The 26,872-nt window shown below is 35.1% G+C and overlaps 2 protein-coding genes across 2 annotated transcripts; one reads left to right on the top strand and one right to left on the bottom strand.

Annotated features, from left to right (window-relative positions):
• Nucleotides 1–1,543: 1,543 nt before the first annotated feature.
• LOC111884077 (uncharacterized) lies at nucleotides 1,544–2,779 on the bottom strand. Its single transcript, XM_023880405.3, has one exon. It carries the CDS (start codon nucleotides 2,762–2,764, stop codon nucleotides 1,691–1,693), a length of 1,074 nt encoding a protein of 357 aa, XP_023736173.1. The 5' UTR covers nucleotides 2,765–2,779; the 3' UTR covers nucleotides 1,544–1,690.
• Nucleotides 2,780–21,534: 18,755 nt separating this feature from the next.
• On the top strand, nucleotides 21,535–25,648 carry LOC111884045 (eukaryotic translation initiation factor 3 subunit C). Its single transcript, XM_023880375.3, has 4 exons — nucleotides 21,535–21,691; nucleotides 21,872–21,946; nucleotides 22,091–23,866; nucleotides 24,477–25,648. Exons 2-4 carry the CDS (start codon nucleotides 21,920–21,922, stop codon nucleotides 25,446–25,448), a joined length of 2,775 nt encoding a protein of 924 aa, XP_023736143.1. The 5' UTR covers nucleotides 21,535–21,691; nucleotides 21,872–21,919; the 3' UTR covers nucleotides 25,449–25,648.
• Nucleotides 25,649–26,872: the final 1,224 nt, after the last annotated feature.

Here is a 26,872-nt window from a genome sequence, read left to right on the forward strand (position 1 = left end):
ATACTTCTTCAACATACCAAGGGCTGATACTTTAGGGGATTCTAGACCAAAACAAACATGGATCTGAGGTAGCAACCTCAGATCTGGACCTCTAACTCGAAATGGTTACATATCATGCCAAAATGTCCAAAACTCACACATGAGAATAGATCTAGGTGCAAAGGGATTCCAAGCAACAACTTATTACCTCCAATTGGTCTGAAATGTCTTCTCAATCCCGGATCTACAGTCCCTTCTTGCACCTCCAAAGCCTTTCTTCCTTTTCCAAGCTTTAGTGCACTCTTCAAGGCAAGATCTAGCTCTAAAACGGATATGGTGGCTAGGTTTTGGTGTTCTGGGGTAGAGAGGCAGTAAAGGAACCCTAGGAAGGAGAATGAGACGCTTAAATAGGCTCCAAGTCCTGGATTTAGGGTTTTCCTCGTTCAGATCCAACTCGTCGAGTCTCCTTGGCCGACTCGCCGAGTCGGTCGCTTACACCTCGACCCGGATCCCGCTCGGACTCGCCGAGTCCCTCCATGGACTCGCCGAGTCTCCCCTTAAAATTGAGGTCTTCTTTCTTTTCTTGACTTTCCAAAATTTGGGGTGTTACAAGCACTTTACCAGACAACACTTTCTCAGACAGAAACTATCAAACGGGACCTGATAGTGTTTCCGTCGGACCTCCGATGAAGGTGATTGGCAGTGCTCCTACCGATTTTCAATGATGGCATACACCGTTTTTGCGTAATTAAACAACATTGTGGTAGAACCAATAAAATTAAAAAGAATTAATATTATACACTAAAAATTATTGATCCAATAAAATAATATTTACTATATATAAAAATAATTAATTAAAAGTAATAATCCAATAAAAATAGTTAATCCAATAAAAAATTTTAAAAAATATTTAAAATAAATTAAAACTCCAATTAAATAATATTTATTAATATATAATTATTATATATTAAAAATAATATCTAGTAATATATAATAATCCAATAAAAAGAATTAATCAAATAAAAAAGAAATTAAAAATAATAATAATAATCAATAAAATTAATAATCTAATAAATTAATATTTGTATTTATTAATATATAAATATAATATATTAATAATAATACTTATTAATATATAATAATCCAATAATCAAATAATCCAATAAAAAGAAATTAAAAAGAATTAATAAAAGAATTAGTGTGTATTAGGTCAAGAAAATTAAACGGGAAAAATTGTAGAAATGGTAGTAAAAAGATACAACTATAAAAATAGTCCTTAGAAATAAAAATGTCATTTTCAAAAAATTAACAACCAAATTGTTAAATTTAAGGTGATAGAGACAAAAACCATATATGATTCAATTGTGTTAGAAATTCCATTTGTTTTACTACAAACTTAAAAATATCTAGATTTTAATTTATTTATCTCCTTTATAAAAGCACCACTAACTTAAAACAAATGATTGCCGTCAACTATTTTAAGAATACTTAATTCATACATGCATACACCACTATATGACAATTATCATACTTCATGAGATTAAAAAACATTACTACTACTTAATTCAAATTCAACTGAGATTATTTATGTCCATACTCGTAGGATAGTATCTAAAGTCAATTAAAGGCGTTACATCTAAAGAAAAATATATATACATTTTCTATTGCAAACTACTAAGCTCATTGAAGGAAGCTATGTGAATCTTGGTTCTTAATTAGTACACATCCTCTTAAGGGACTCATAGGTTGTGATCATTGTAGTCGCAGAAATCGACATCGAAGCCCATCTTGGCCCCAACCCTCGGTAACAACCACTCAATCCACCTTCCTTCACCAAATCCCTCACACTCTGCGTCACAAACGCCCTCCTGTTACCACCTTCACCATCTAAAACCTGCACTCTTGTCTTGATCGTATCCAGTGGCATTGTAACCAGTGCCGAAAACCCACTTGCTATAGTGGCGCTCAGCCCCTGCACCGCCACCACGGCAGCTGAATCCGACGTCAACCCACCTCCAACGCCAGTATGAGAAAGAACGCCACCCCAAATCCATCGATGTGCCATGGAGTAAGAACCCCACCACACTGCGTTTGAAGGAGCATATGTCAAGATTGAAATACCGAATCCCTTGTACAATCCCCTAACACCATCTTTTTGAATAATTTTCGAAAAAGCATCGAAGCCTCCATTGTACATAACTGAACTTAAAGACCTCATGTTTGCTCCCTTTCCACCTTGAATCATTAATCTCTGACTCACGACATCAACTGGGGTCCATACCAACTGTGCAACCATGGCTGCACTTAACCCAGCTGCAGTGTTCGCAATAGCAGCTGCTTTCACCTCCGAAAGTCCCAGTTTGACAGCAGTATAACTAAGATTACTCTTGGTCATTTCTAAAGCACCCATGTAAAGAGCTCTAGCCGGAATAGTACCCATTAATGAAGTCCCAAACCCTCTGTATAAACCTCTAAAACCCTCATGTCGTAGAATCGAAGAAGCCATCTTGAAGCAAGGTGTGTCCTTCAAAAGAACTTGTTGCCGTGTTTTCAAGACAACAACTGGATATAGCATGGCTGAAACACCGGAAAACAAGCCGGCACCAAGGAAGAAAAACTTGGATTTATCCAGCATCTCCCAATGAATATTGTCAGCAGGAAGATGTATTTGGATCCGTGAATCGTCCTCCGCCACTCTCAAACTCATCCTCGAGACTTCTCTGGTGGCGGAGTATACGGCGGCAGTGAGATCAGTGGTGCGTTGTGTAGAGAGTAAAAGATTCATGGTTTGAGTTTGGGGAGTTGTGTGTGGATATAAATAAAAGTGGGGGCGGAAATGGAGTTCGCGACCAAGCGATTATGGCTATTTGGTATGGAAGGGGTCAGTTAACAATTGGAGGGCATATTGAAGGGTCGATTTGATCCTTCGATTTTCTTGTTTTCTTTTATCATATGATAAAACATAGCATTCAGATTTGTACACTAAATTAAGGAATCGAGGTTTTACATTATCATATTTCTTATTCGAACCTATAAATTGTTTTTTAATAGTTTGATGGAATGTAGATACTCGTAAAAACTATAATAGCATCTAGACAAGTTCCATAAGAAAATATAATATCTAACATATTAATAACACTTCACAAAAAAAAAATTATACACAGTTAAACTTCTATATATTAATCAAAAAATATTACTGTCAATGACTATTTTAGGTTTTTGTCATTTTAAGTTTTATTATTTTAGGTTTTGTTGTATGCATCTAACATTTGAACTTATTAATTATATACGTTTAATCATTAATCTTTTTTATTTTGTACGCATTAAAACAAATCTTTTTTTTTGAACAACGGAACTTTATTAAAAACTTAACAAAAGTCTAAAAAACATATATTACAATGAAATAGGCGTTAAAATTAGGTTATGCACCCAAGTAACCTAAATTGAGACCAGCTTCCTTAGCTTTATTGGAAATCCAAAAATATGATCTATCAACCATTGAAAATACATGATTTCCTAGGTACCACCGTCCTAAAAATAATAGAATTGAATTTCTAAAATTCCAAGTACACTAAAAAAAGTCACCACCACGGCATGCAACGCCTTTCTTTAACAACTTGTCAACCTAATATATAGAATCTGACCACATAAGTAAGGAATGAATGGAAATTAGGTTAATAATCTGAATCCCCCACCAAACCGCAACCCGGCCCCATATATCTATGAGCTCCACACAACCTGTGAAAATATGATCGATCGTCTCAACTGCTTAGGAACAAACATTATAGAAGATCAAATCCAAAAGGATATCCCTATAGGAAAGTCTCTCTCTAGTAGGTATGCTATGAAGTCTCATCCTCCATAAAAAAAAAATATTCAACTTAATTGGAACCAGTTATTCCAATAACTTCTCATACCCTCTATGACAAGCATACCACTATCCAAAAAACAGATAAGCTGATGACACTGAAAAAGAATCATAAATGTTGAGCAACCAACCCAAGTGATATGAAGAAAAGTCCAAACGAACCTCCTGTAGTAGCAGACTCAGAAGATCATCCCACTAGGATTGCTCAATACCCCGTCTCAGGGGGGGAGGGGGGGGCACCGTAAAGACTCCAGACTCCGACCAATCAAACCCGATCTCTAACTAAAAAGTTCTATGAGTATCTAACGCAAAAATCTTGTGATATCTAAAGCAACCAATCAACACAAATCTTATATAACATAAATATATATAGTATTACACATTAATATAATATGTATAAATATTTATATATAAATAAAATATTTTTACAAATAAATACATATATCTTTTTTTTGTGTATATATATATATATATATATATATATATATATATATATATATAGAGAGAGAGAGAGAGAGAGAGACACACACACTTGAACAAGGCGTGCTAAGCACAGCCCACGAGTGGTGTAAGATTTTAGTTAGGGTGGAGATCAGGAAAGAATCACACTGAAAGTAACTTGCTATTATGGGTAATAAAGTTGAAATACATTGCTATAATGGGTAAAATCAAGGTACATTAGTTGCAATATTTTTGTTAGAAGTATCATGCATTATCAATAAGAAATGATAGCGGAAATCAAGGGGAGAATCCAAGTAAAGTAAATTGCTATTATAGGTAAGAAAGTCGTTTGCAACTACCCATTTTTTAATATCAGCCACTTTTAAAAGAAATAACAAAAAAATCCATTTTTATAATAATCCAAATATAAACCTACTATACCATTCTGGTTGTACTTTAATCAAATACAACTATAAAAATAATAAGTGTAGCAGTGTAATGCTCCTTTCAAGTTGACTAATGTTAGAAAGGCATGTTCCTTCGAAATAGATGATTGATATACACTAAAAACTTGCAATCCACTTCATTTTAGTATTACAGGTCATTGCAGTAAAAGAAAATTATATTATAACATTCAGCACAAACTTTTGGCTCAAGAAAGTATTTGAGTGTTTACCTTGATCAATTGAAAATAAGTGTTTGGTTGCAAAATGAATTGCCTAGTGGTAGGGGCCTGTAATGTTTGGTCCTGCAATAGTTTGGTAAGATTCAGATTATTATCTTTTACATGAACCAATGAAAGAATACATTCACAGTAAATAACAAATGTAAATATGTTTACTTAGGCTGCATTCCAGAGAAACTCTAATAAACGTAAACAACTCAAGAACTTCCCAACATCATCATTTCATTCACTATGAAACAGATGGTTTACATCAACATATTACACCTAAAACCTCACTACATATCACACTCACACTCATATTACAAATCAACTAGAAATTTGTACATCAAACACGATTTATGAACAAACCCTAGATAGAAAACCCTAATCTACAGACGAAAGGGATGGGAGAGTTTGTGAATGAAAATTTTAATATGAATTACTGTAGAAAGGTCCATGGATATGACCCAAAGTCTGTGTACAAACTCGACTTCATGCATAAAAGATACACAAACACCCCCCACATATATATGTTGGAATAGTGTCTAAGGCTGCAACTATATTAGGCAACTATTTGACCCGGTTGTGCATAGTCCTTTTGGGTTGCCTTCACCATAGCAACTTGATAGGATGATTTATTAAGAGAGAGTAAATATTATTAATATATTATGAGAATAATATAAAGAATAATATATTGTTATTTGATTAATATAAGTCATAGAATTAATTGGAATTAATTTGGTGACTTAAAGAGATTAATTAAATAAGAGGGTATAAACTGTCCATTGTTTGATAGTTGAACTTTAGACTGTAAATCCATATAGATATATGATGGACGGATTCTAGAAGCTAGGATAGCTTCAAATCGTCCAAAGGGATATCTATGGAAAGGATTTGGATAGCCTTAAGAGAAGATTATCCAATTAGGGTTTAGGTTGTAACCCTTAAGGAGTCTACAAGTATAAATAGACCCTATGGCTAAGGGAAATCGGCACTTCATCTAAAGCATAGAAACCCTGGCCGATTTCCTTCCCCTCTCCTCTCTCCCAAATCATCCTCCTTGCTATTTGGTGTTTGTAAGCCATTAGAGGAGTGACAATTGTGACTCTAGAAGCTCCAAGACAACAAGATCAACAAGGAATTCAAAGGTATGATTCTGGATCTGTTTTATCATTGTTCTTATTCTTAAATAGTCATTAGAAGTCTTGGATTCAAAGCATGTTTAATTAGAAAGCCTAGATCCAAGCATTAGGGTTTTGCATGCGTACATAGGAAAGTTCTTATGGCTAAAACCCATCAGTGGTATCAGAGCGTGGCTTGATTTTCATTAAATTGTTGCTTAATTGTCTGAAACATAACTGCAAAATTCGTTTTTTATGTTTCTGAGTCATGGACTCGGCGAGTTCCAAAGTGGACTCGGCGAGTTGGCCTGACTCGGCGAGTCCCTTTGTGCACTCGGCGAGTCCAAGCGTCAGGAATGGCCAGATTCAGGATGTCTTCATAATTATCTTATGGTAACTTACCTTAATCATATTAGATCAACCCAAATCCAATTTTTTGATATATATGACTATTATCTTGATCTAATTAAAGATATTTATCAACTAATAAAATATTTAATTTCCTTATGTGATAATTAATTAATTATTTTGATTATTTTGGTAATTATCTTAAAAAGAAATCTTGAATAAAATCAAATATAGATAATTAGGATATTAATTGTTAATTGGAATTATTTGTTATTTGATCCTCCATGTTTTAAAATGTTTAAAACTTGCCCTCAAGTTTTGAAATTTATATTTTGTGATTAAAAGTTTTAATTTAGACAATTTAAATTTCAAACCCTAGATTTTAAAAGGTTTAAAATACAACACTATACTAATATGATATTACTAGAATAATATATATATATATATATATATATATATATATATATATATATATATATATATATATATATATATATATGTATGTATAACTAAATGCTAGTCTTACCGTTAGTAGGCCTCATTCACGAAGCCGATCTACAAGGTGGGTATAAGGTTGTGGCCTATAAAATGGCGCTTAATGGGTGTACACTCACACCCACCACTTGCTTGATTGGTGGAGGGTCGTTAGCCGAACGGGTAGGATAGGGCAACCTCATCCTCTCATTAAAAGTATAATAAGTAATACAAAGTAACTACACATATTTTTAAAATTTCCCAATCTTAGTTACTTTAGGAAAAGTGAATTGATGCAATCCCATGAAATTACACTTTGCACCCTTGCTAAGAAGTTAGTGGAGCGTGTGTGGTTTACCGACACACTAATTGGTTCTAAGCAAAGGTGGCAAAGGGTGATTCATTGTTTATCATAGTTCGATGGAGCGTGTGTGGTTTACCGGCACATCGAATAGGTGATCGTTACAATGAAGGCACCATGTGAATTTGCATGGTAATTCACACCCGCTTTGTGATCCTCGGTATCCCAGTCACAAACAAGAGGGGCATATCGAGATTTAAACATGCCATTGAATAGTTTCAATGAATCTCATCCGAACCTAGGAATTCTCAAAACATTTAGGACTAATAGTTAAGTTTTTATGGTGGAGAATTAGTGAATTGTCATTCACTTACCTTCAATTTATTTGCATGTTAGATTACGGCATCCCTTTTCTAGTATGTAAATGTTATTGTTGGATCCTAGCCCTAATTTTTCTTATTGGGTGATAATTAGGGATTCTTATTCTAATCTATCTTTGTCCTTTCTATTTGTAGATGTCGAACGCTAACAACGCTGCTGCTAGTTCTTTCACGTTAATGAGCCTTTGCCAAAAGGTCACCTTCGATGGAACGAACTTTAGCGAATGGATAAGATACATTCGCACCATTGCTCGCTATGAGGATAAGGAGTATGTCCACGATGAGAAGCTCGAGAAGATCAACCCTGAAATTGCTACTCCGGCTAAAATCACCGCTTTTGAAACTCATGAGCGAGATGCAACGAAGGTACATTGCATCATGATTGCCACCATGAACTCCGAATTCCAAAAGTCCTACGAGATGCATCAAGACTTATTAGAGAGATACCACCAGAACGCGAGACAAGAGCGTTATGAGATTTTCACCAACATGATTTCCGCTAAGATGGGTCATGGAGAATCTCTTACCATGCACCTGCAAAAGATGCAAAGGTATGTCGACCGCCTTCGCAAGTTAAATGTTGACTTTGGGGAAGACTTGGTGATCGACATGGTGCTTCACTCTTTGCCTCCGATGTACAACCAATTTAGGATGACCTACCACATGAACAAATAGGAGGTCAACCTAAGCAAACTCCAAGGTCTCTTGAGGGTCGCTGAGAGCAACTTCAAAGACAAGTCTGTTGCACCAACTCCCAATCCACATGCTTCTCCTGTCTTGGCTATTGGTCAAGGAAAGGGAAAGAAGAGGAAGGCTTCGTCTAAGAACTATCGCAAGGTTAAAGCCCGAGATGGTGCCACTTCTAGTGGAACCAAAGTTGATCCCGCTAAGCCCTGCCCTAACCCGAAGGAGGCAGAGTGCCACCACTGCCACAAGATAGGACATTGGAAGAGAAGCTGCCCAGAGTACCTGCAAGCCATCAAGGAAGGAAAGATCAAGCCATCTTTCACTAGTATATACACAATTAAATCTAACGATTCTAATCATGCTATTTCTTGGGGTTCTTGATACCGGTTGTGGTTACCACATTTGTTCTAATGTGCAGGGACTAAGAAGAAGTAGGGATGTGGAGCAAGGAAGAATCAATCTAATCATGGGGAACAGAAGATCGTCGCATGTGACCAAGATTGGAGTGTATTCTTTAGTGCTTAGGAATAATTTGTGTTTAGATTTGAACAATTGTTGCTATTCGCCAGAAATGGCTAGAAACATCATTTCATTTCATGGTTTATATAGACAAGGTTTTAGATTTTCTTTTAATAATGAGAATGGTTCTATTTTGGCTTATCTAAATGGTGTCTTTTACTTTGAAGCTATACCATGTAATGGAATTTATGAAACTGTTATGATTGTTGATAACTTAGGAAATGATGTTTTGAACATAGATTCTTTCACTAGTATGGATAAAGCATCCTTGTGGCATTGTCGTCTTGGACATGTCAACAAGAAACGCATAGCCCAACTCCAAAAGGATGGAGTGTTGGAGTCATTCGACCTTAGGGAAGATGACACATGTGAGTCTTGTTTACTTGGAAAGATGACTAAGTCACCCTTCACGAGTACGTGTGAAAGGGGTGAGGGTCTATTGGACTTAATACATACCGATGTATGTGGACCGTTTAGATCAACCACGAAGGATGGAAACCGCTTCTACGTGACCTTTACCGATGATTATAGTAGATATGGGTATATCTATTTAATCAAGCAAAAGTCAGAAACCTTTGAAAAGTTCAAAGAGTTCAAGAATGAAGTGGAGAATCAATTGGGCAGGAAAGTCAAGATGCTTCGATCCGATCGAGGAGGAGAGTACCTAAGTCTTGAATTCCACGATTATCTCAAGGAGTGTGGAATAGTTTCGCAATTAACGCCTCCTAGGACACCGCAGTTGAATGGTGTGGCAGAAAGGCGTAATCGAACCCTATTAGATATGGTTCGCTCTATGATGAGTCGTGCTTCACTACCTATCTCTTTTTGGGGGTATGCCTTAGAGACTGACGCCCATATCCTTAACCGAGTCCCTACTAAGAAGGTTGCCAAAACACCTCACGAGATGTGGAAAGGGAAAGCTCCCTCGTTGGCACATATCAAGGTTTGGGGTTGCAAGGCTTTCGTAAGACGAGATACTCACGAAAAGCTCGAAACTCGAAGTGAGCGATGTATTTTCATCGGCTACCCGCAGACATCCTTTGGATATCTCTTCTATAGACCGAAGGACAATGTTGTCTTCGTTGCGAGGAGAGGAGTTTTCCGAGAGCGAGAACTCATAAGCCAAGGAGACAGTGGGAGGCAAATCGAGCTTGAAGAGATTCAAGAGTCGATAGATGAAGGAACCTCTACCGCTGGCACTCAACCTAAGGAGGAAACTCCGGTTGAACCAATTGACGAGTCCTTACCTCTTAGACGTTCCGATAGAGTTAGAGTTCATCCCCAGTTTTATGGTTTTCATATTACTACCGAAGGGGACACGTATATTAGTGATGGTACACTAATAAATCTTGATGAACCTAATAGCTATAAGGAAGCCATGGCAGGCCCGAAGTCTGCGAAGTAGAAAGAGGCAATGGATAGCGAGATCCAATCCATGTATGACAACCAAGTTTGGAATTTGGTTGATTATGTGCCCGGACGTAAGACCGTTGGGTGCAAATGGATCTTCAAGAATAAGACCGACGTGGATGGAAACGTACACACATATAAAGCGCAATTGGTCACGAAGGGCTTTACTCAAACTCCCATAATTGACTATGATGAGACCTTCTCACCAGTTGCGAAGATAAAATCTATTAGAGTAATGCTAGCAATTGCCGCATTTCATGATTATGAGATTTGGCAAATGGATGTCAAGACCGTTTTCCTTAACGGAAAGTTGGCTGAGGATGTTTACATGGCTCAGCCGGAGGGGTTTGTGGATCCGAAGCATCCGAATAGAGTGTGTAAGCTTGAGAAGTCCATTTATGGACTTAAGCAAGCGTCTCGCAGATGGAATCTTTGCTTCGATGAGAAAGTCAAAGAGTTTGGATTTGTACGAAGCGAAGACGAATCATGTGTATATGTCAAAGCCAGTGGGAGTATAGTAAGCTTCCTCATTCTATATGTCGATGACATATTACTCATAGGAAACAACATCCCGACTCTGCAGGAGGTTAAGTCTTGGCTCGGGAAGTGCTTCGCTATGAAGGACCTCAGAGAGGCTTCTTACATTTTGGGAATAAGGATAGTAAGAGAAAGAAGTAAGAGACTAATTGGACTTAGTCAGAACACTTACTTGGAGAAGGTACTAAAACGTTTTAGTATGGAAAAATCGAAGAAGGGAGAATTACCGATACAAAGTAATGCCAAGTTGAGTAAGACTCAATGTCCGAGTACCGAAGCTGAGATAGCAGAAATGAGCCGAGTACCATACGCTTCCGCAGTTGGCTCAATCATGTACGCTATGACTTGTACTCGCCCTGATGTAGCCTTTGCTTTGAGCATGGTTAGCAGATATCAAGGGAATCCTGGCAGAGCACATTGGATTGCGGTGAAGAATATCCTTAAGTACCTTCAGAGGACGAAGGAATGGTTCTTAGTCCTCGGAGGGAGTGATGACTTGAAGGTGCGAGGGTATAGTGACGCCAGTTTTCAGACTGACAGGGACAACTACCGGTCGCAGTCGGGCTGGGTCTTTACCCTGAATGGAGGAGCAGTGACATGGAAGAGTTCCAAGCAGGAAACCGTAGCTGATTCAACGTACGAATCAGAGTACATTGCAGCGAGCGAAGCGTCGAAGGAGGCAATATGGCTGAAGAACTTCATCGGTGATCTTGGAGTTGTACCTGCCATAAAGGAGCCCATAGAGATTTTCTATGATAATGAAGGAGCGGTTGCCTTGACCAAGGAACCGAGGGATCATGGTAGATCACGACATATCGACAGAAAATATCACTTCATCAGACATCGTGTAGAAGAAGGACAACTCGTAGTGAAGAGGATATCATCAGAAGATAACCCAGCAGATCCACTTACAAAGGGATTGAGTAGGGTTAAGCACTTGCAGCATGCTAGGAGTATTGGGCTGAAGGATGATATTAGCATAGATTAGATAGTATTAGAAACATGTAATAGATAAATGTAATTAACATTTGATGATTAAATAAAGGAGTTTTATTTATGAGTAATGTTACTGTCTTATGTTAATTGTTTAACTATTGTTTCACTTTGCATGTTTTGACTTCCAAAATAATTAAGTTTATTAGGAATAATCGAATTATTCGAATTGTCCACAATCAATCATATGTTGGAAGTAGATATGAATGAAGATTGTCATGAATTAGTGTGTAGATTGTCTAAATGGTGTTAGACATAGCAAAGGGTTGCTGCAACATTCATGAGTGCTTATGAACTAGTTTTGAGCATTGGAACAAACCCGCGCTTGCTGGAATCACCTTATGGAATATGATATAAAAGGGTGATCGCAAGACGATAATATCATATAGTCTTAAAACCTAGATATATGGTTTGTTATTTGTTAATTGATTGTACATTGATAATGCGAAAACGCATCAGTAACTCGGTGTTATAAAACGCATTGTTGTGTATAGTTGGTTAATGAATAAGTAAATGCATATAAGTCGAAGTTTATCTGTGACTTTTATCTAAAAAGGTAAAAGCGATATCTCGGCCGCTCGATGATTTGATTTGACTTATGTGCCGTGCCCGGTCAGAATTGAATTGATGTGTTCGATTAAGTTCTATGTCAAATAAATCAGAGATCGAGAAACCTAAATGCTTGACTAACCATTCCATAGGATTGTCAGCATGATATCTAACAGAGGACTGTGCGATCCCTTATCTAAAGGACAAGATTGATTCAGAGTTTGACAGCGTCTTTGAGAGCTACGATTGCAAACCGAATTGTACTTGTGCATATAGTTACTAGACTTATCCAAGTGGGAGACTGTTGGAATAGTGTCTAAGGCTGCAACTATATTAGGCAAGTATTTGACCCGGTTGTGCATAGTCATTTTGGGTTGCCTTCACCATAGCAACTTGATAGGATGATTTATTAAGAGAGAGTAAATATTATTAATATATTATGAGAATAATATAAAGAATAATATATTTTTATTTGATTAATATAAGTCATAGAATTAATTGGAATTAATTTGGTGACTTAAAGAGATTAATTAAATAAGAGGGTATAAACTGTTAATTGTTTGATAGTTGAACTTTAGACTGTAAATCCATATAGATATATGATGGACGGATTCTAGAAGCTAGGATAGCTTCAAATCGTCCAAAGGGATATCTATGGAAAGGATTTGGATAGCCTTAAGAGAAGATTATCCAATTAGGGTTTAGGTTGTAACCCTTAAGGAGTCTACAAGTATAAATAGACCATATGGCTATGGGAAATCGACACTTCATCTAAAGCATAGAAACCCTGGCCGATTTCCTTCCCCTCTCCTCTCTCCCAAATCATCCTCCTTGCTATTTGGTGTTTGTAAGCCATTAGAGGAGTGACAATTGTGATTCTAGAAGCTCCAAGACAATAAGATCAACAAGGAATTCAAAGGTATGATTCTAGATCTGTTTTATCATTGTTCTTATTCTTAAATAGTCATTAGAAGTCTTGGATTCAAAGCATGTTTAATTAGAAGCCTAGATCCAAGCATTAGGGTTTTGCATGCGCACATAGGAAAGTTCTTATGGCTAAAACCCATCAATATACACTTACACATAACTTACCCAATAATTTATAAATTAATGTTTAAGTTTGTCTATGAAAAAATATTAACCTTTTAACAGGCCCCCTCAAACTAAACATTAATTTGATAGAGCATATAAGCAATTAATTTCTTTTAAAAACATAAACCATATTAAGACGATTTACAATATAATCATGTTGATTACTTCCAAGAGCTTTGGTTAGAATATTTGCATTTTGATTAGAAGATTCAATTTTATTCACTTTTAAAATTTCATTTTCAATCTTTTCCCTGACAAAATGAAGATCAGCTTCCAAATGTTTTATTTTTTCATGAAATACAGGATTCAAAACCAATTTGATTGCTGACTCATTATTACAAAAAATATCAACCAGTAAATGGGACTTTATACACAAATCATGATGTAATTTTAAAATCCAAATCATTTCACATGTAATACAACCCAATGCTATGTATTCTAACTATGTGGAGGAGCGAGAAACAATACTTTGTTTCTTGCTCTTCCAAGAAACAATAGACCCACCTAAGTAGACAAGATAACCAGTAACAGACCTACAACTAAACAAATATGTAGCCCAGTCAGCATCAACAAACCCAATCAAATCAAAAGAACTAGATTTGGTTAAATGAACACCCATACCTAGACTGTTTTTCAAATACCTCAACAACCTAAAAGCAATATTAACATGAGATTTATATGGTTTATGCATATACTGACTTAATAACTGAACCACATGTGAAATATCAGGTCGTGTGATTGTTAGATAAATCAATTTACTAATAAGCTTCTGATACTCTGTTATATTAACCAAATAATCTAAATTATCCAAATCACACTCCCGTTTAATGATCAATTAGACTCAAGAGGATTTTTTCCAGGCTTACATGCAAGCATGCCAAACTCATGAAGTAACTTTGTGTAATATTTTCTTTGATTAAGACAAACACCATTATCAGTTCTTAAAACTTCTATGCCTAAAAATTATTTCAAATCCTTCAGATCCTTGATTAAGAACTAGGACTTAAGAAATTTTTTGACATTATATAACTCAACTTTGTTATTTTCAGTTATAATGATATCGTCTACATAAACAAGAAGCACAACAACTGTATTTTGAAAATTCCTAATAAACAAAGAATAATCATTTATACTATGTTTAAACCCAAAAATGGAAAGAGAGGAACACAATTTCTCATTCCACTTTCTAGAGGCTTGCTTAAGTCCATAAAGAAATTTTAACAATCTACAAACCTTGATATCATCCTTTGAATGATATCCTTTAGATACTTATATAAACACTTTTAGAAAGATTTCCATACAAAAAAAGCATTGTTGATGTCAAGTTGATAAAGAGGCCATGAATTATAAACAACTAAAGAAATAACAAAGCGAATAGTTACTATTTTATCCACATGAGAAAAGGTCTCCTCGTAACCAATACCTTCCCTTTGGTTATAACCTTTATCCACAAGTCTGGCTTTATACCTTTCTATATCACAATTGGATTTATATTTGATTTTATAAATCCAACGACAACCCATGACTTTTCTTCATTTAGGAAGATTAGTAATTTCCCAGGTATTATTTCTATAAAGAGCTTCCATTTCTTCGGTCATAGCTTTAAACCAATTTGGATCTAAAGTTGCTTCACTATAACTTTTTGGCTCAACGGTTTTATTAAGACTTGAAATAAAACAAAGATTATTAATATTAAGAGTTGAATAGTTAACAGAATGCTTAATTCCATATTTGTGTTTTCCTTCTACAACATAATCACTAAATCTAACTAGCATCTGAACATTACGTCCAGATCTAGTAACCCTAGTTGACAAACTGTCTGTAGGATTAGAATTAGTTAAATCATTTTCCTCAGTCAAAGTAGAAGAACTTGGAAGCATCTCACCAGAAGGAGGCACATGTACCTCAACAGTTCAGTTGCTGACATTAGAGGGACAAGTCTCATCCGGTTCATGGTCTACACTAGCACCATCCAACTGATGGTCACTTCTCAAGTTTTATAACCTAGTATTATCAAGAAGAATACTAGAATCCAATGACTTTTCATAGGAAAACAGGTCACTTGAATTCAAAGGGACATTGGATTTATCAGTCAAAGATGAAGACTTAAGCTTGAAAGGAAACACTGATTCATAAAATTTTACATTGCTATAAATAAAAACAAGATTTGAATCAAGACTAAGAACTTTATAACCCTTTTTATCAAAAGAATAACCAAGAAAAATGCATTTATCATCTCTTTCAGAAAATGTATCAGAATTATTCAATTTAGTGGCAAAACACAAACAGCCAAAAACTCTAAGTTTATCGAAAACAGGAGTACTATTATAAACAAGTTCATAGGGAGAAACAGCATTTAAAACAGAAGTAGGAGTTCTATTAATCAGGAAAACAGAAGTTAAAATTGCATCTTCCCAGTATTTAAGTGGTATACCAGACTGAAACATTAAGGATCTAGCAACATTTAAATTATGTTTGTGTTTTCTCTCCACAACCCCATTTTGTTGAGGAGTATGAACACAAGATGTCTGATGTAAAATACCTTTTGACTCTATTAACTGTCTCATTTTGTTGTTTAAAAATTCAGTATCATTATCTAACCTAACTTTAATTTAATACAAAATTGATTAAGTAAAATATTAAAGAAATTAAATAAGAACACAATCATAAACTTCATCTTTTGAATTCAACATATAGACCCAAGTTGCCCTAGTGTAATCATCTACAATAATAATAAAAAAAAAAGACCTAAATACTTCTGCAGTTGACACTCTATAGGGTCTACAGACATCTAGATGAATTAACTCACCAAGTTTAGAAGAAGTATGTTGACTAATTGGAAACGGTTCTCTTGTTTTTTTAGCTTTATGACAGACATCACAAGGTCGAAGAACTTCATTACCAATTTTAAGTTTGTTTTTTAAGGAACCCAAGGCTTGATCAGAAGGATGACCAAGTGTATTGTGCCAAATTAGTTTAGACACACAACAAACAGAAGAGTGGTAAGCAAAACTAGATGTATTACCTGAAGGTACATTATTTATGTAATAGAGACCTCCAGACTCTCTACCACTCCCCACTATCATCTTTGATTGTAAACCGTGAATTTTACAACTATGCTCATTAAAAACAACCTCACAATTACTGTCTTTGCAAACCTTATGAACAGACAACAAATTAACATTGAAATCAGGAATAGCAAACACATCAAATAGAGTTAAACAATCAGATAAATTCATATTACCATTTTTTTTCTATTTTAGTCGAACTGGCTAGTAGATCTAACTTAGACACATCCACAGTGTCATGAAGTAGTGACTCAGAACCAGTTATATGTTAATTAGCACTTGAGTCAACAATCCACTTTTGAAAATTAACAGAGGCATTAAAGGATTGAAATAAGCAAGTACCTGCCATATTAGCACTAGCAGATGCTTCCTTATTGACTTGCCTATCACCAATAAGTTGTAAAAATTTGATGTATTGATCCTTAGTAAGTTAGTGAAGCTCAAAATCACCAATAGAATCAAAGAAATTAGAAGTACTTGAACTTCCAAAAGAAATAGTAGTGAAGTTGGCAGAAATTTTTTTTACCAAAATTATTCTGATTATTTGATTCATTTCTTGATTTGAAATCCTTAGGATAACCAATTAACTTGTAACACTTTTCTATAGACCTTTAATACCACAGTTCTTACACTGAACAATTTGATTATTATTCTTATTAGTGTTATCTCTCTTGTTAATCTTGTTATTAAAAACAGTAGACCAAGACTTAGACACAGACTGCCATGACTGAAGAGAAGTAAAAGAGCCATTTATTTGAAGAAACTCTTCTTTTGACACAATTGAGAAAGCAATTTTCACATTAGGTAAAGGATCCATTAATAAAATGTGACTTTTGATTTGATTATATGAGTCATCAAGTCTAGACAAAAATTGCGTAAGTTTCATGAGATTAGAATGATCTTTGAGTTTAATAGAAGCCTCACAGGTACACTTAGTTAAACTAGTAAGACCATCAAATTCTTTTGATAAAGAATCAAACTTATTGAAGTAATCTGAGAAAGAAATACCATTTTGTTTAAGAGAATTAATTTTTTGGTGAATGTTAAACACAACAGAACCATCAGACTTATTATAGGTTTCAATAATATTTTCCCAGATATTCTCAGCAGCTTCAAAATAAGCTTGACTATGATAAATGGAGTCAGAAATAGAGGACAAAAGCCAAGAAAAAACAACAACATTGGCTGTATCCCATTTAGTCTTTTTTTGACTCATCAACATTATTTTTTTTAAAATTTCATCAATAAAACCTAACTTGTTTTAAGCCTTAAGGGCCTTAGAAATAGAACTTCTCCACAACCTAAAGTTTTCATTACAAGTTAACTTGGTCGTAACAATTAAAGTAACAACATTATTAGATGGGTGGATGTAGAGAGGGTCATCAAAATTAATCTGATCATCCTTCCCACTTCCACTAGGTGGATCAGTAGAACCACCAACCATAAAGAACAGATAAAAGACAACCAAGAAATATCAAGAAAGAAAACAAACCCCTGAACTGATCTTATGTCTAGATGGTCACCACGTATGTTTAGGGCCCAAGACAAATAGTACAGAGGCAAAGAACACCAAACATATATCACAAAACAAAAAAGTAACTAGTGTACACAAGACAACCAAGATCTCCTAGATCAAAATAATAGCAAAGGAGAAAGGAACAAGAAGATCCTCACAAAACTTTTAGAGAACGAAGCAAGAAGGAATCTACTTTCTTTATCCATTCCCTACAAGGTTTTATCGGTGATGAAATTCGACCCCTAGAGAGTTATTTCAGACAATGAGATTAATTGACGAAGTTTCAACCAATGATGACAGCAACCTAATCGACGAAACTCACCACAACAGAAACATGCAAGATCATAAAACAAACCTCGTAGTACCATGATCTAAAAAGTAAAACACAGATATTCGTTTCGATTTCACGGAGTAACAGAAGAAAACCCTAAATCGAAACAAATAATCGATAAATCACAGTTTGCGAACTAAGAAACTAAGAGTTCAGAAGAACCCTTGGATCGATCAACAACTATGACAATCGAACAAAAAACTAAGGAAGAAAAAAAGAGATTCAGAAAATACCTCAACAATCGAGAGAAAAACAAGTCTTAACGAGCGTCGTAAGAACAAAATCGGAGCCTAAAGCTCTGATACCATCTAAAAAACGTAAACAGCTCAAGAACTTCTCAACATCATCATTTCATTCACTATGAAACATATGGTTTACATCAACAAGTTACACCTGAAACCTCACTACATATCACACTCACACTCATATTACAAATCAACTAGAAATTTGTACATCAAACACGATTTATGAACAAACCCTAGATAGAAAACCCTAATTTACAAACGAGAGGGATGAGAGAGTTTGTGAATAAAAAATGTAATCTGAATGACTCAATCACTCAGCTACAACACTTAAGTACTTCGGGTAGAAAGGTTCATGGATATGACCGGAAGTCCGCATACAAACTCGATTTCATGCATAAAAGATACACAAACACACCCCCACAAATATACACTTATACATAACTTACCCAATAATCTATAAATTAATGTTTAAGTTTGTTTATGAAAAATATTAACCTTTTAACAGAAACCATACTTTGGATAATAGAACTAAAACCTAGTAATGAAAAAAATCTCAAGATAAAGATTTGGTTAATGAAATTCAATAAAACAAATTCATGAAGTTTTAGAATTCGTATCAATTTTTAAATATGAAATTAGCTCATTCGGAATCTAGGTGAATTGTACTTCTCAGCGATAATACTATAATTTCATAAACAAAAACAAACATATAGTAAAACATGATAAATTGATTTAAAACATTAGCCAAGAATTTATGTTTTAAAAATACTTCCACCATGACTCTTCCTTAATATAGCAAGCACAATCTATTAGGTATATACTAATTGAAAAGTTATATTTAAAATGTACATTACAGTAAAAACAAATTTGATATTTTTGGAGGAACTAATGTTCTCCTAGTAATACATAAAATATACATAAAATATATATAGTAAACAATAGCTTCGTAAATTAGTAAATTAACATTTCTATTTTCTACCCTTTTCATGCTTACATTTCTGTTGTGTTTCACCATCATATTTTTATTAATGTAAAAAATTGTAAATAAACATGGAAGTCATCATTAAAACCTAATTGGCACAATATTAAATGCAATATATAATATATTTTTAATATTTATATACGGTATACTATATCTTTGTTTACCAAAGATCACACCATATGACTTTGTTTACCAAAATCTACATGTAGGCTACACTAAAATATATTGGACAAGAATATGATTGGATTTAAGAGGCAACCAAATTTGCAATTAGAATACACATGGATCAAGTAAAGCTTATTCCTGGTATATATCTCATTGCTCAATGGCTTCAGTTTGTCAAGACGTTTGTTTCATCTAAAACATGAAAAAATCTCATTGTCTGAACTAAGAAAAACATAAAGTAAGTCTTTTGTGACATAAGTATACAATTCATCAAAAACAGTTTATCCATGTTCACAGTCCAATTTCTATAAGTCCAATTTCTATAAGTCCTACAGATTAAAAAAATCCAAAATTTAAAATTTCAATGTTCCTATAAAAAGAATCTCAAATTCACCAATTACTAACCATTGATGTAGTAGACCTTGGTGACGAAGTACAAAACATCGTTAGCTCGACTGCCTGGGAAAAATAATCACTTCAAAATTCAATTTGATTGAAAGATTGAGGAATATGTTTTTTGAAACGAAAAATCTAATCTATTCTTACCTAAACTACTCCTTAATTTCACATATGTTCATGACGGAGTTTGAACCTTCAACCTCAATAAGAGAGGAAAACACAAGATACTGCTAGACTAGAAGTCTTTTGGTAGAAAGTGTATATGTAAAAAGATAACTTAAATATTTCAACATTTTTTTCTTACATATTCTTTTATTCTTTTTAAATGACGACATTTATTATCGTATAAAAATATAACTATTTTCATTAAATATGCTACATGTCATAATTTAAGATGAGCAGCAGAATATGTAAGAAGAAAATGTAGATAGAGAAAATCAACAACATATGTAAATGTGTAGGGATAATGTATTTTTGTTGCTAATTTTTTATTAACATAATTTACAAATGATTCAATTGTATTAAATTATATAAAAATGTTGACTTCATTGCTGAAAAATTTAAATTATGTATCATCTAATACTTTAAATAATTTATTTTTATTAATAAACCAACTAAAAAAGAAAACAATTAGATTAATGAGACACATAAAGAGTATAAATTGATAAGCCGTTTTTTTTTCGGGCACCCCCACAATTCCTATTTATACCCTACCTTTTGTTTTTTTTTAAATCTTTTTTACTATTTTTTTTTGTCTTTTGTTGTTGTTTTTTATTTTTTTTGTTGTTTTTTTGTTATTTTTTTATTTTTAATATTTTTAATAAATACATATTATTATTATTATTATTATTATTAAAATTAAAAAAATTGATCGCACTATTTTTGCGTTATTTTTTTTTCATTCAAACTATCACTATGTTATTTTTTCGATCGGGCTATCCATGTATTATTTTTCCATTCGAATTATCCTCATGTTATTTTTTTCCATTCCGACTATCTCTGTGTTATTTTTTCTGTTCCGACTATCTCTGTGTTATATTCCGTTTAGACTATTCATATATTATTTTTTTTCCGTTCAGATTTTTTTTTCTTTCATTTAGACTATTAAAGAGACATTAAATCAAATCAATTATTTAAAATAATAATAATAATATTAATAATAATTACAGAAATAATAATAATAATAATAATAATAATAATAATAATAATAATAATAATAATAATAATAATAAATAAATAAATAAATAAAAAATAACATAAAATAAAACAAAAATACTAAAACCAAAAACACCAAAAATATAAATTATATGAAATCAAAATGAGTTTTTAAGATGATAAAGAAAACAAAAGAGAAGTATATGGAGAAATGCCATGGATGAAGGAGGATATAATATTTTTCCAGAAACTTGGGCCGAATCAAAATTCGAATTTAGCCCAATTTAAACCTGATAATAACATATTTCCCGAAACTTGGGCCCAATCAGAATATCAGATCAAATCAATTAACTGTCATCTTTCCCCCCTTAATAAAAACCTAAAATTGCCGGAATCGCCGACGCAACTCGGAAGAGCATTCTCCCTCCATTCTCCTACGGCCATCATCTGCCTTTTCACTCTTTCAGGTACCGTATATCACATCTCTCTCTGCTCTCTTGTACTATTTATTGCTGCATTATTGAGTACAAAAAAAATTCGATGTATTTTTCTGTGTTTTGTTGCAGATCTGTAATTTTGGCATTTGGTCGTAAATTTTTTCTTAAAGTTTTATAACAATATGTAATTTCAAATGTCTTATCGTGCAGTTTCGGTTATACTTGGATTTGTGATTTGCTAATCTGCGAGATAAGAAAATGGCGTCGAAATTTTGGAGTAATCAGGTTTGTTTGCCACTGGATAGTGATTTTCTTGTCAATGATTTTTATTCGTGAATCAAAAGCTTAATAAAGAAACAGTCTCATTGTTGCGTTCGTGTAGTTGTTGAAATTTTGATAATGTGATCTCATTACTTTATATTTCCACAGGGCGATAGTGACACTGAAGATGAAGTTACTGATTCAGAACAGGATGATGTTAACGAGGGGCAAGAAGCTGCTATCAGTGCCCCTGGCGCTAACAAATATCTTGACAATAGTGATAGTGATAGTGAAGACGGAGATAGTCATAAGCGTGTTATCAAATCTGCAAAAGACAAACGATTTGAGGAGTTGTCTGCAACTATTGATCAGATGAAGAATGCAATGAAGATTAACGACTGGGTGAGTCTTCAAGAGAGCTTCGACAAGATCAACAGACAGCTTGAAAAAGTCATGAGAGTTACAGAATCTGATAAGGTCCCTAACAACTATGTCAAAGCTTTAGTCATGTTAGAGGACTTCTTGAATCAAGCCATGGCAAACAAGGAGGCAAAGAAGAAGATGAGTAGTAGCAACGCCAAAGCTTTGAATTCAATGAAGCAGAAACTTAAGAAGAACAATAAGCAGTATGAGGAGTTGATTAATAAGTGTAGAGAAGCTCCCGAAAGCTTTGAAGATCAAGAGGATGTAGAAGAGGTGTCTGAGGAAGAAGATGAAGATGAATCCGGTTCTGAGATTGATGACCCAACAAATGCAGAATCAGAATCAGAATCTGGGGACGATGAAGATGAAGAAGAGGAAGAAGATGAACCTGGTTGGGAGAAAAAGATGAATAAGAAAGATAAGTTAATGGAGAAACAGTTCAAAGATCCAAACCAAGTCACTTGGGATACAGTCAACAAAAAGTTTAAAGAAATCGTTGCAGCTCGTGGAAGAAAAGGAACAGGAAGACTCGAACTTGTTGAGCAGTTGACTTTCTTGACCAGGGTAGCTAAAACCCCTGCACAAAAGCTTGAAATCCTATTCAGTGTTGTATCTGCACAATTCGATGTCAACCCAGGTTTGAGTGGACACATGCCAATCAATGTATGGAAGAAATGTGTCCAGAATCTTCTAGTAATCCTTGATATTCTAGCCCAATATCCAAACATTCTAGTTGATGATTCAGTTGAACCTGAAGAAAACGAGACCCAAAAAGGAACAGACTTTGATGGGACTATTCGTATATGGGGTAACCTTGCAGCTTTTCTTGAAAAAGTAGATGTTGAATTCTTTAAAAGCTTACAATGCATTGATCCTCATACACGTGAGTATGTTGAAAGACTCCAAGATGAGCCTTTGTTTTTTGTTCTTGCTCAAAACATTGGAGAGTATTTAGAACGTGTTGGGGATCACAAAGCTTCAGCTAAAGTAGGATTAAGAGTTGTTGAACTTGTTTATTACAAACCACAAGAAGTATATGATGCTATGCGAAAACTCTCCGAACAAGATTTAGAGAATGAAGAAGAGCCAAAAGCTATGGGTCAGGGTCCAATTTCATTTGTGACAACTCCTGAAATTGTGTCAAGAAAGCCGAGTTTTCCTGAAAGTAGTAGGGAATTGATGGATTCATGTGTTTCTCATATTTATAAACATGGAGATGAAAGGACGAAAGCGCGTGCCATGTTATGTGATATTTACCATCATGCCATTTTGGATGAGTTTTCAATTGCGAGAGATTTGTTGCTTATGAGTCACTTGCAGGATAATGTTCAGCACATGGATATTTCAACTCAGATATTGTTTAATAGATCCATGGCTCAACTTGGGCTTTGTGCATTTAGAGCTGGACTTATTGCTGAAGGGCATGGATGTCTTTCTGAATTGTACTCTGGTGGGAGAGTCAAAGAATTACTTGCTCAAGGTGTGTCTCAAAGTCGCTATCATGAGAAGACTCCTGAACAGGTAATTTCTCTACAGTTTCTCCCTTTATGAGTAAATTACATTTTTGGTCCCTGTGCTTAGATGTTTTTTTAATTTCTTCTCACTTCTCAAAACAAATCTTTTTCTTTTTTGGACCTTATTTCACAGCTTTACAATCAAATATTCAAATGCAACTAACTAGGGTTTTAAGCCTGTCAGTTGTGGCAAGAGGGACAATTTCTGTAATTTTGTTACACAGGGACCTTTTTTTAATTTTGTGTTACACATAGGGACCATTTCAGTAATTTCCTCTTGCACAGGGACCATTGCTGTAACGTTGTTACACAGTGACCCTTTCTGTAGTTTTTTCTCAATAGGGACCAATTCTGTAACTTTGTCTATTCACCACAGAGGGACCATTTCTGTAATTTTGTCTTATACAGGGATCATTTCCATAATTATGTTACAAAAAGGACCGTTTTTATAGTTTTTTTCTCACACAGGAACCATCTCTGTCATTTTGTCTATTTGAAAACTACAGGACCAAAAGTGCAAAAAAGAAAGATAAAATACAGTAGCTATGATTTTAAACTTAAGCACAGTTTGTTAATAAAATCAAATGGCATGTAAAATGACGATTTTGCCCTTACAGGAACGTCTGGAAAGGAGAAGACAGATGCCATACCACATGCACATCAACCTGGAGCTTCTAGAAGCTGTGCACTTAATCTGCGCGATGCTTCTAGAAGTCCCAAACATGGCGGCCAACACCCACGACGCCCGCCGGAAAGTCATCAGCAAAACCCTCCGCCGCCTGCTGGAAGTCAACGAGCGGCAGACATTCACCGGACCACCAGAAAACGTCCGGGACCACGTCATGGCCGCCACGCGGGCCCTCACAAAAGGCGACTTCCAAAAATCATTTGATGTCATCAACTCCCTTGACGTCTGGCGGCTCCTTAAAAACCGCAAAAACGTTCTAGAAATGTTACAAGACAAAATCAAAGAAGAAGCTTTACGGACGTATCTTTTCACCTACTCTTCGTGTTATGAAACCCTAAAACTTGACCAGCTATCGGAGATGTTTGACCTTTCGAGTGGTCAAACTCGTTGTACAGTCAGCAAAATGATGATTAATGATGAGTTGCGTGCCAGCTGGGATCAGCCGAGTGAGTGTATTGTGTTCCATGAGGTAGAGCATAGTAGGGTTCAGGGTTTGGCGTTTCAGTTTATTGAGAAGGTGGCGGTGTTGGCGGAGAGTAACGAGAGGGCGGTGGAGGCGAGGTTGGGTGGCGGTGGGTTGGAGGGTTTGCCGGCGAGGAGGCGGGAGGGGCAGGATTATGCGGGGGTGGCTGGTGGTAACAAGTGGGAAGGGAATATGGGGTATGGTGGAAGGGCGGGGAGTGGCGGTGGTGGAAGGGCGGGGTATGGCGGTGGTGGGAGGGTGTTTGGGCCGGGACAGGGGTATCAAAGGAATCAATCGAGAGGTGGGAGTGGGTATCAGGGGTCAAGGTATCATGATGGTGTTTATGGTGGGGGAGGGGGGCGGAGTTCGGTGGTTAGAGGTGGTCAGATGGATGGGTCTACTCGTATGGTGAGTCTGAATAGGGGAATTCGTGCTTAAGGAAAAAATATTCTTTTTGGCTTTGAGATTTTGATCGCAGTTTTGTTTTTGGGTGAAAGAACACGTGGGGTTTAGACGTTGTATGGATACTGTTTCTCATTTTGAATATTTATGGAAAATGTAATGTTATCTTTCTTCTTTAGTTGCTGTTGATTATCGATTCTTCATGTCTATGGAAAGTACTATATTTAAATTTTGCATTTAAGATTCCATGACATGGTTTCTGATTCCGAGTGTTCATAGAAATGCCATTTTCTTTAATAGTTGCTCGAGACTTCTTTATCTTGGTATAGATAATTGCTAGGTGTGTATGTTTCATCTTACTAGTCAAAATGTTCTATAATACATTCTTTAATACTACTCTTATCTGTATGAAAGAACAGCAATCTAAACTATTGGCCTTTTTTGGACATGACCATGCATCTCTTTCATAATTTCTTCAATTTTCGGTTATATGTGCTACTCCTAATGAGTTTTTGTAGTTGCATTTGGTATGCTATTCAACAATATTTTACCACAAATCTACCTCAACATCCTTGTTTCTACTAATTTCATCTTCCTCTTGTGGATTTTAGTCGGCCAATATTCAAATTCATAGAATATGACATGTGTAATAACTATAATATAAACTTTTTCCTTCAATTTAACTAACTAGATGCCACCATTTACTTTAACTAATCTGTCTTTACACGATGGGTGACTCTACTTCCACTCTTCCTCCTTTATGGACCATAAACCCTAGATACTTGAAACTCTCATTCGAGATAAAAGTTTGTTTCCTTAAGCTTACATCTACTCTTTCACCATACCTCTCCTTGTTCAAATCACACCAAATATACTTTTTGTTTCAAGGGTGTTGATTTGTAGCCCTTTTTATTCTTATGTCGCCCTTTTTATCCTTAAGCTTACATCTACTCTTTCACCAAAAAAATATCATTGGCAAAAGCATACACCAAAACACTCCCTTAGGAACTCGCAAGATATTTCGTCTATATACATGTTGATAGCTAAACCCTATAGAGCCCAAATTCCATCGAGAATGATATGTGTCTGGGTCCGAACATATATAGTAGACTGACAATACATATTAAGAATAGCTACAATGTAACTAACGAGGGACCGTTTAGCTTCCAATGTCCTTAAAATCGTCTCTTGTGGAATGTTATCATATGTCTTCTCAAGGTCGATAAAGACCATATGAAGACCCTTATTGATTTTTCTATATTTCTCCATATGATGTCTAAGGAGGTGGATTGCCTTAGTTGTCGACGTCACAAACATGAAAATGAAATGTTTTTTTTTAACATTCATGATGATATGCAACCTAGCCTTAAGAATTGTCTCCTACGGTTTCATTGTATGACTAAGTAACTTATACCTCTACAGTTCTTGAGGCTTTGGGCTTCACCTTTACACCCCATTCC

The sequence above is a fragment of the Lactuca sativa genome, chromosome 8, assembly GCF_002870075.4.
Source record: "Lactuca sativa cultivar Salinas chromosome 8, Lsat_Salinas_v11, whole genome shotgun sequence".
In the NCBI taxonomy this organism is placed as follows: Eukaryota; Viridiplantae; Streptophyta; class Magnoliopsida; order Asterales; family Asteraceae; genus Lactuca; species Lactuca sativa.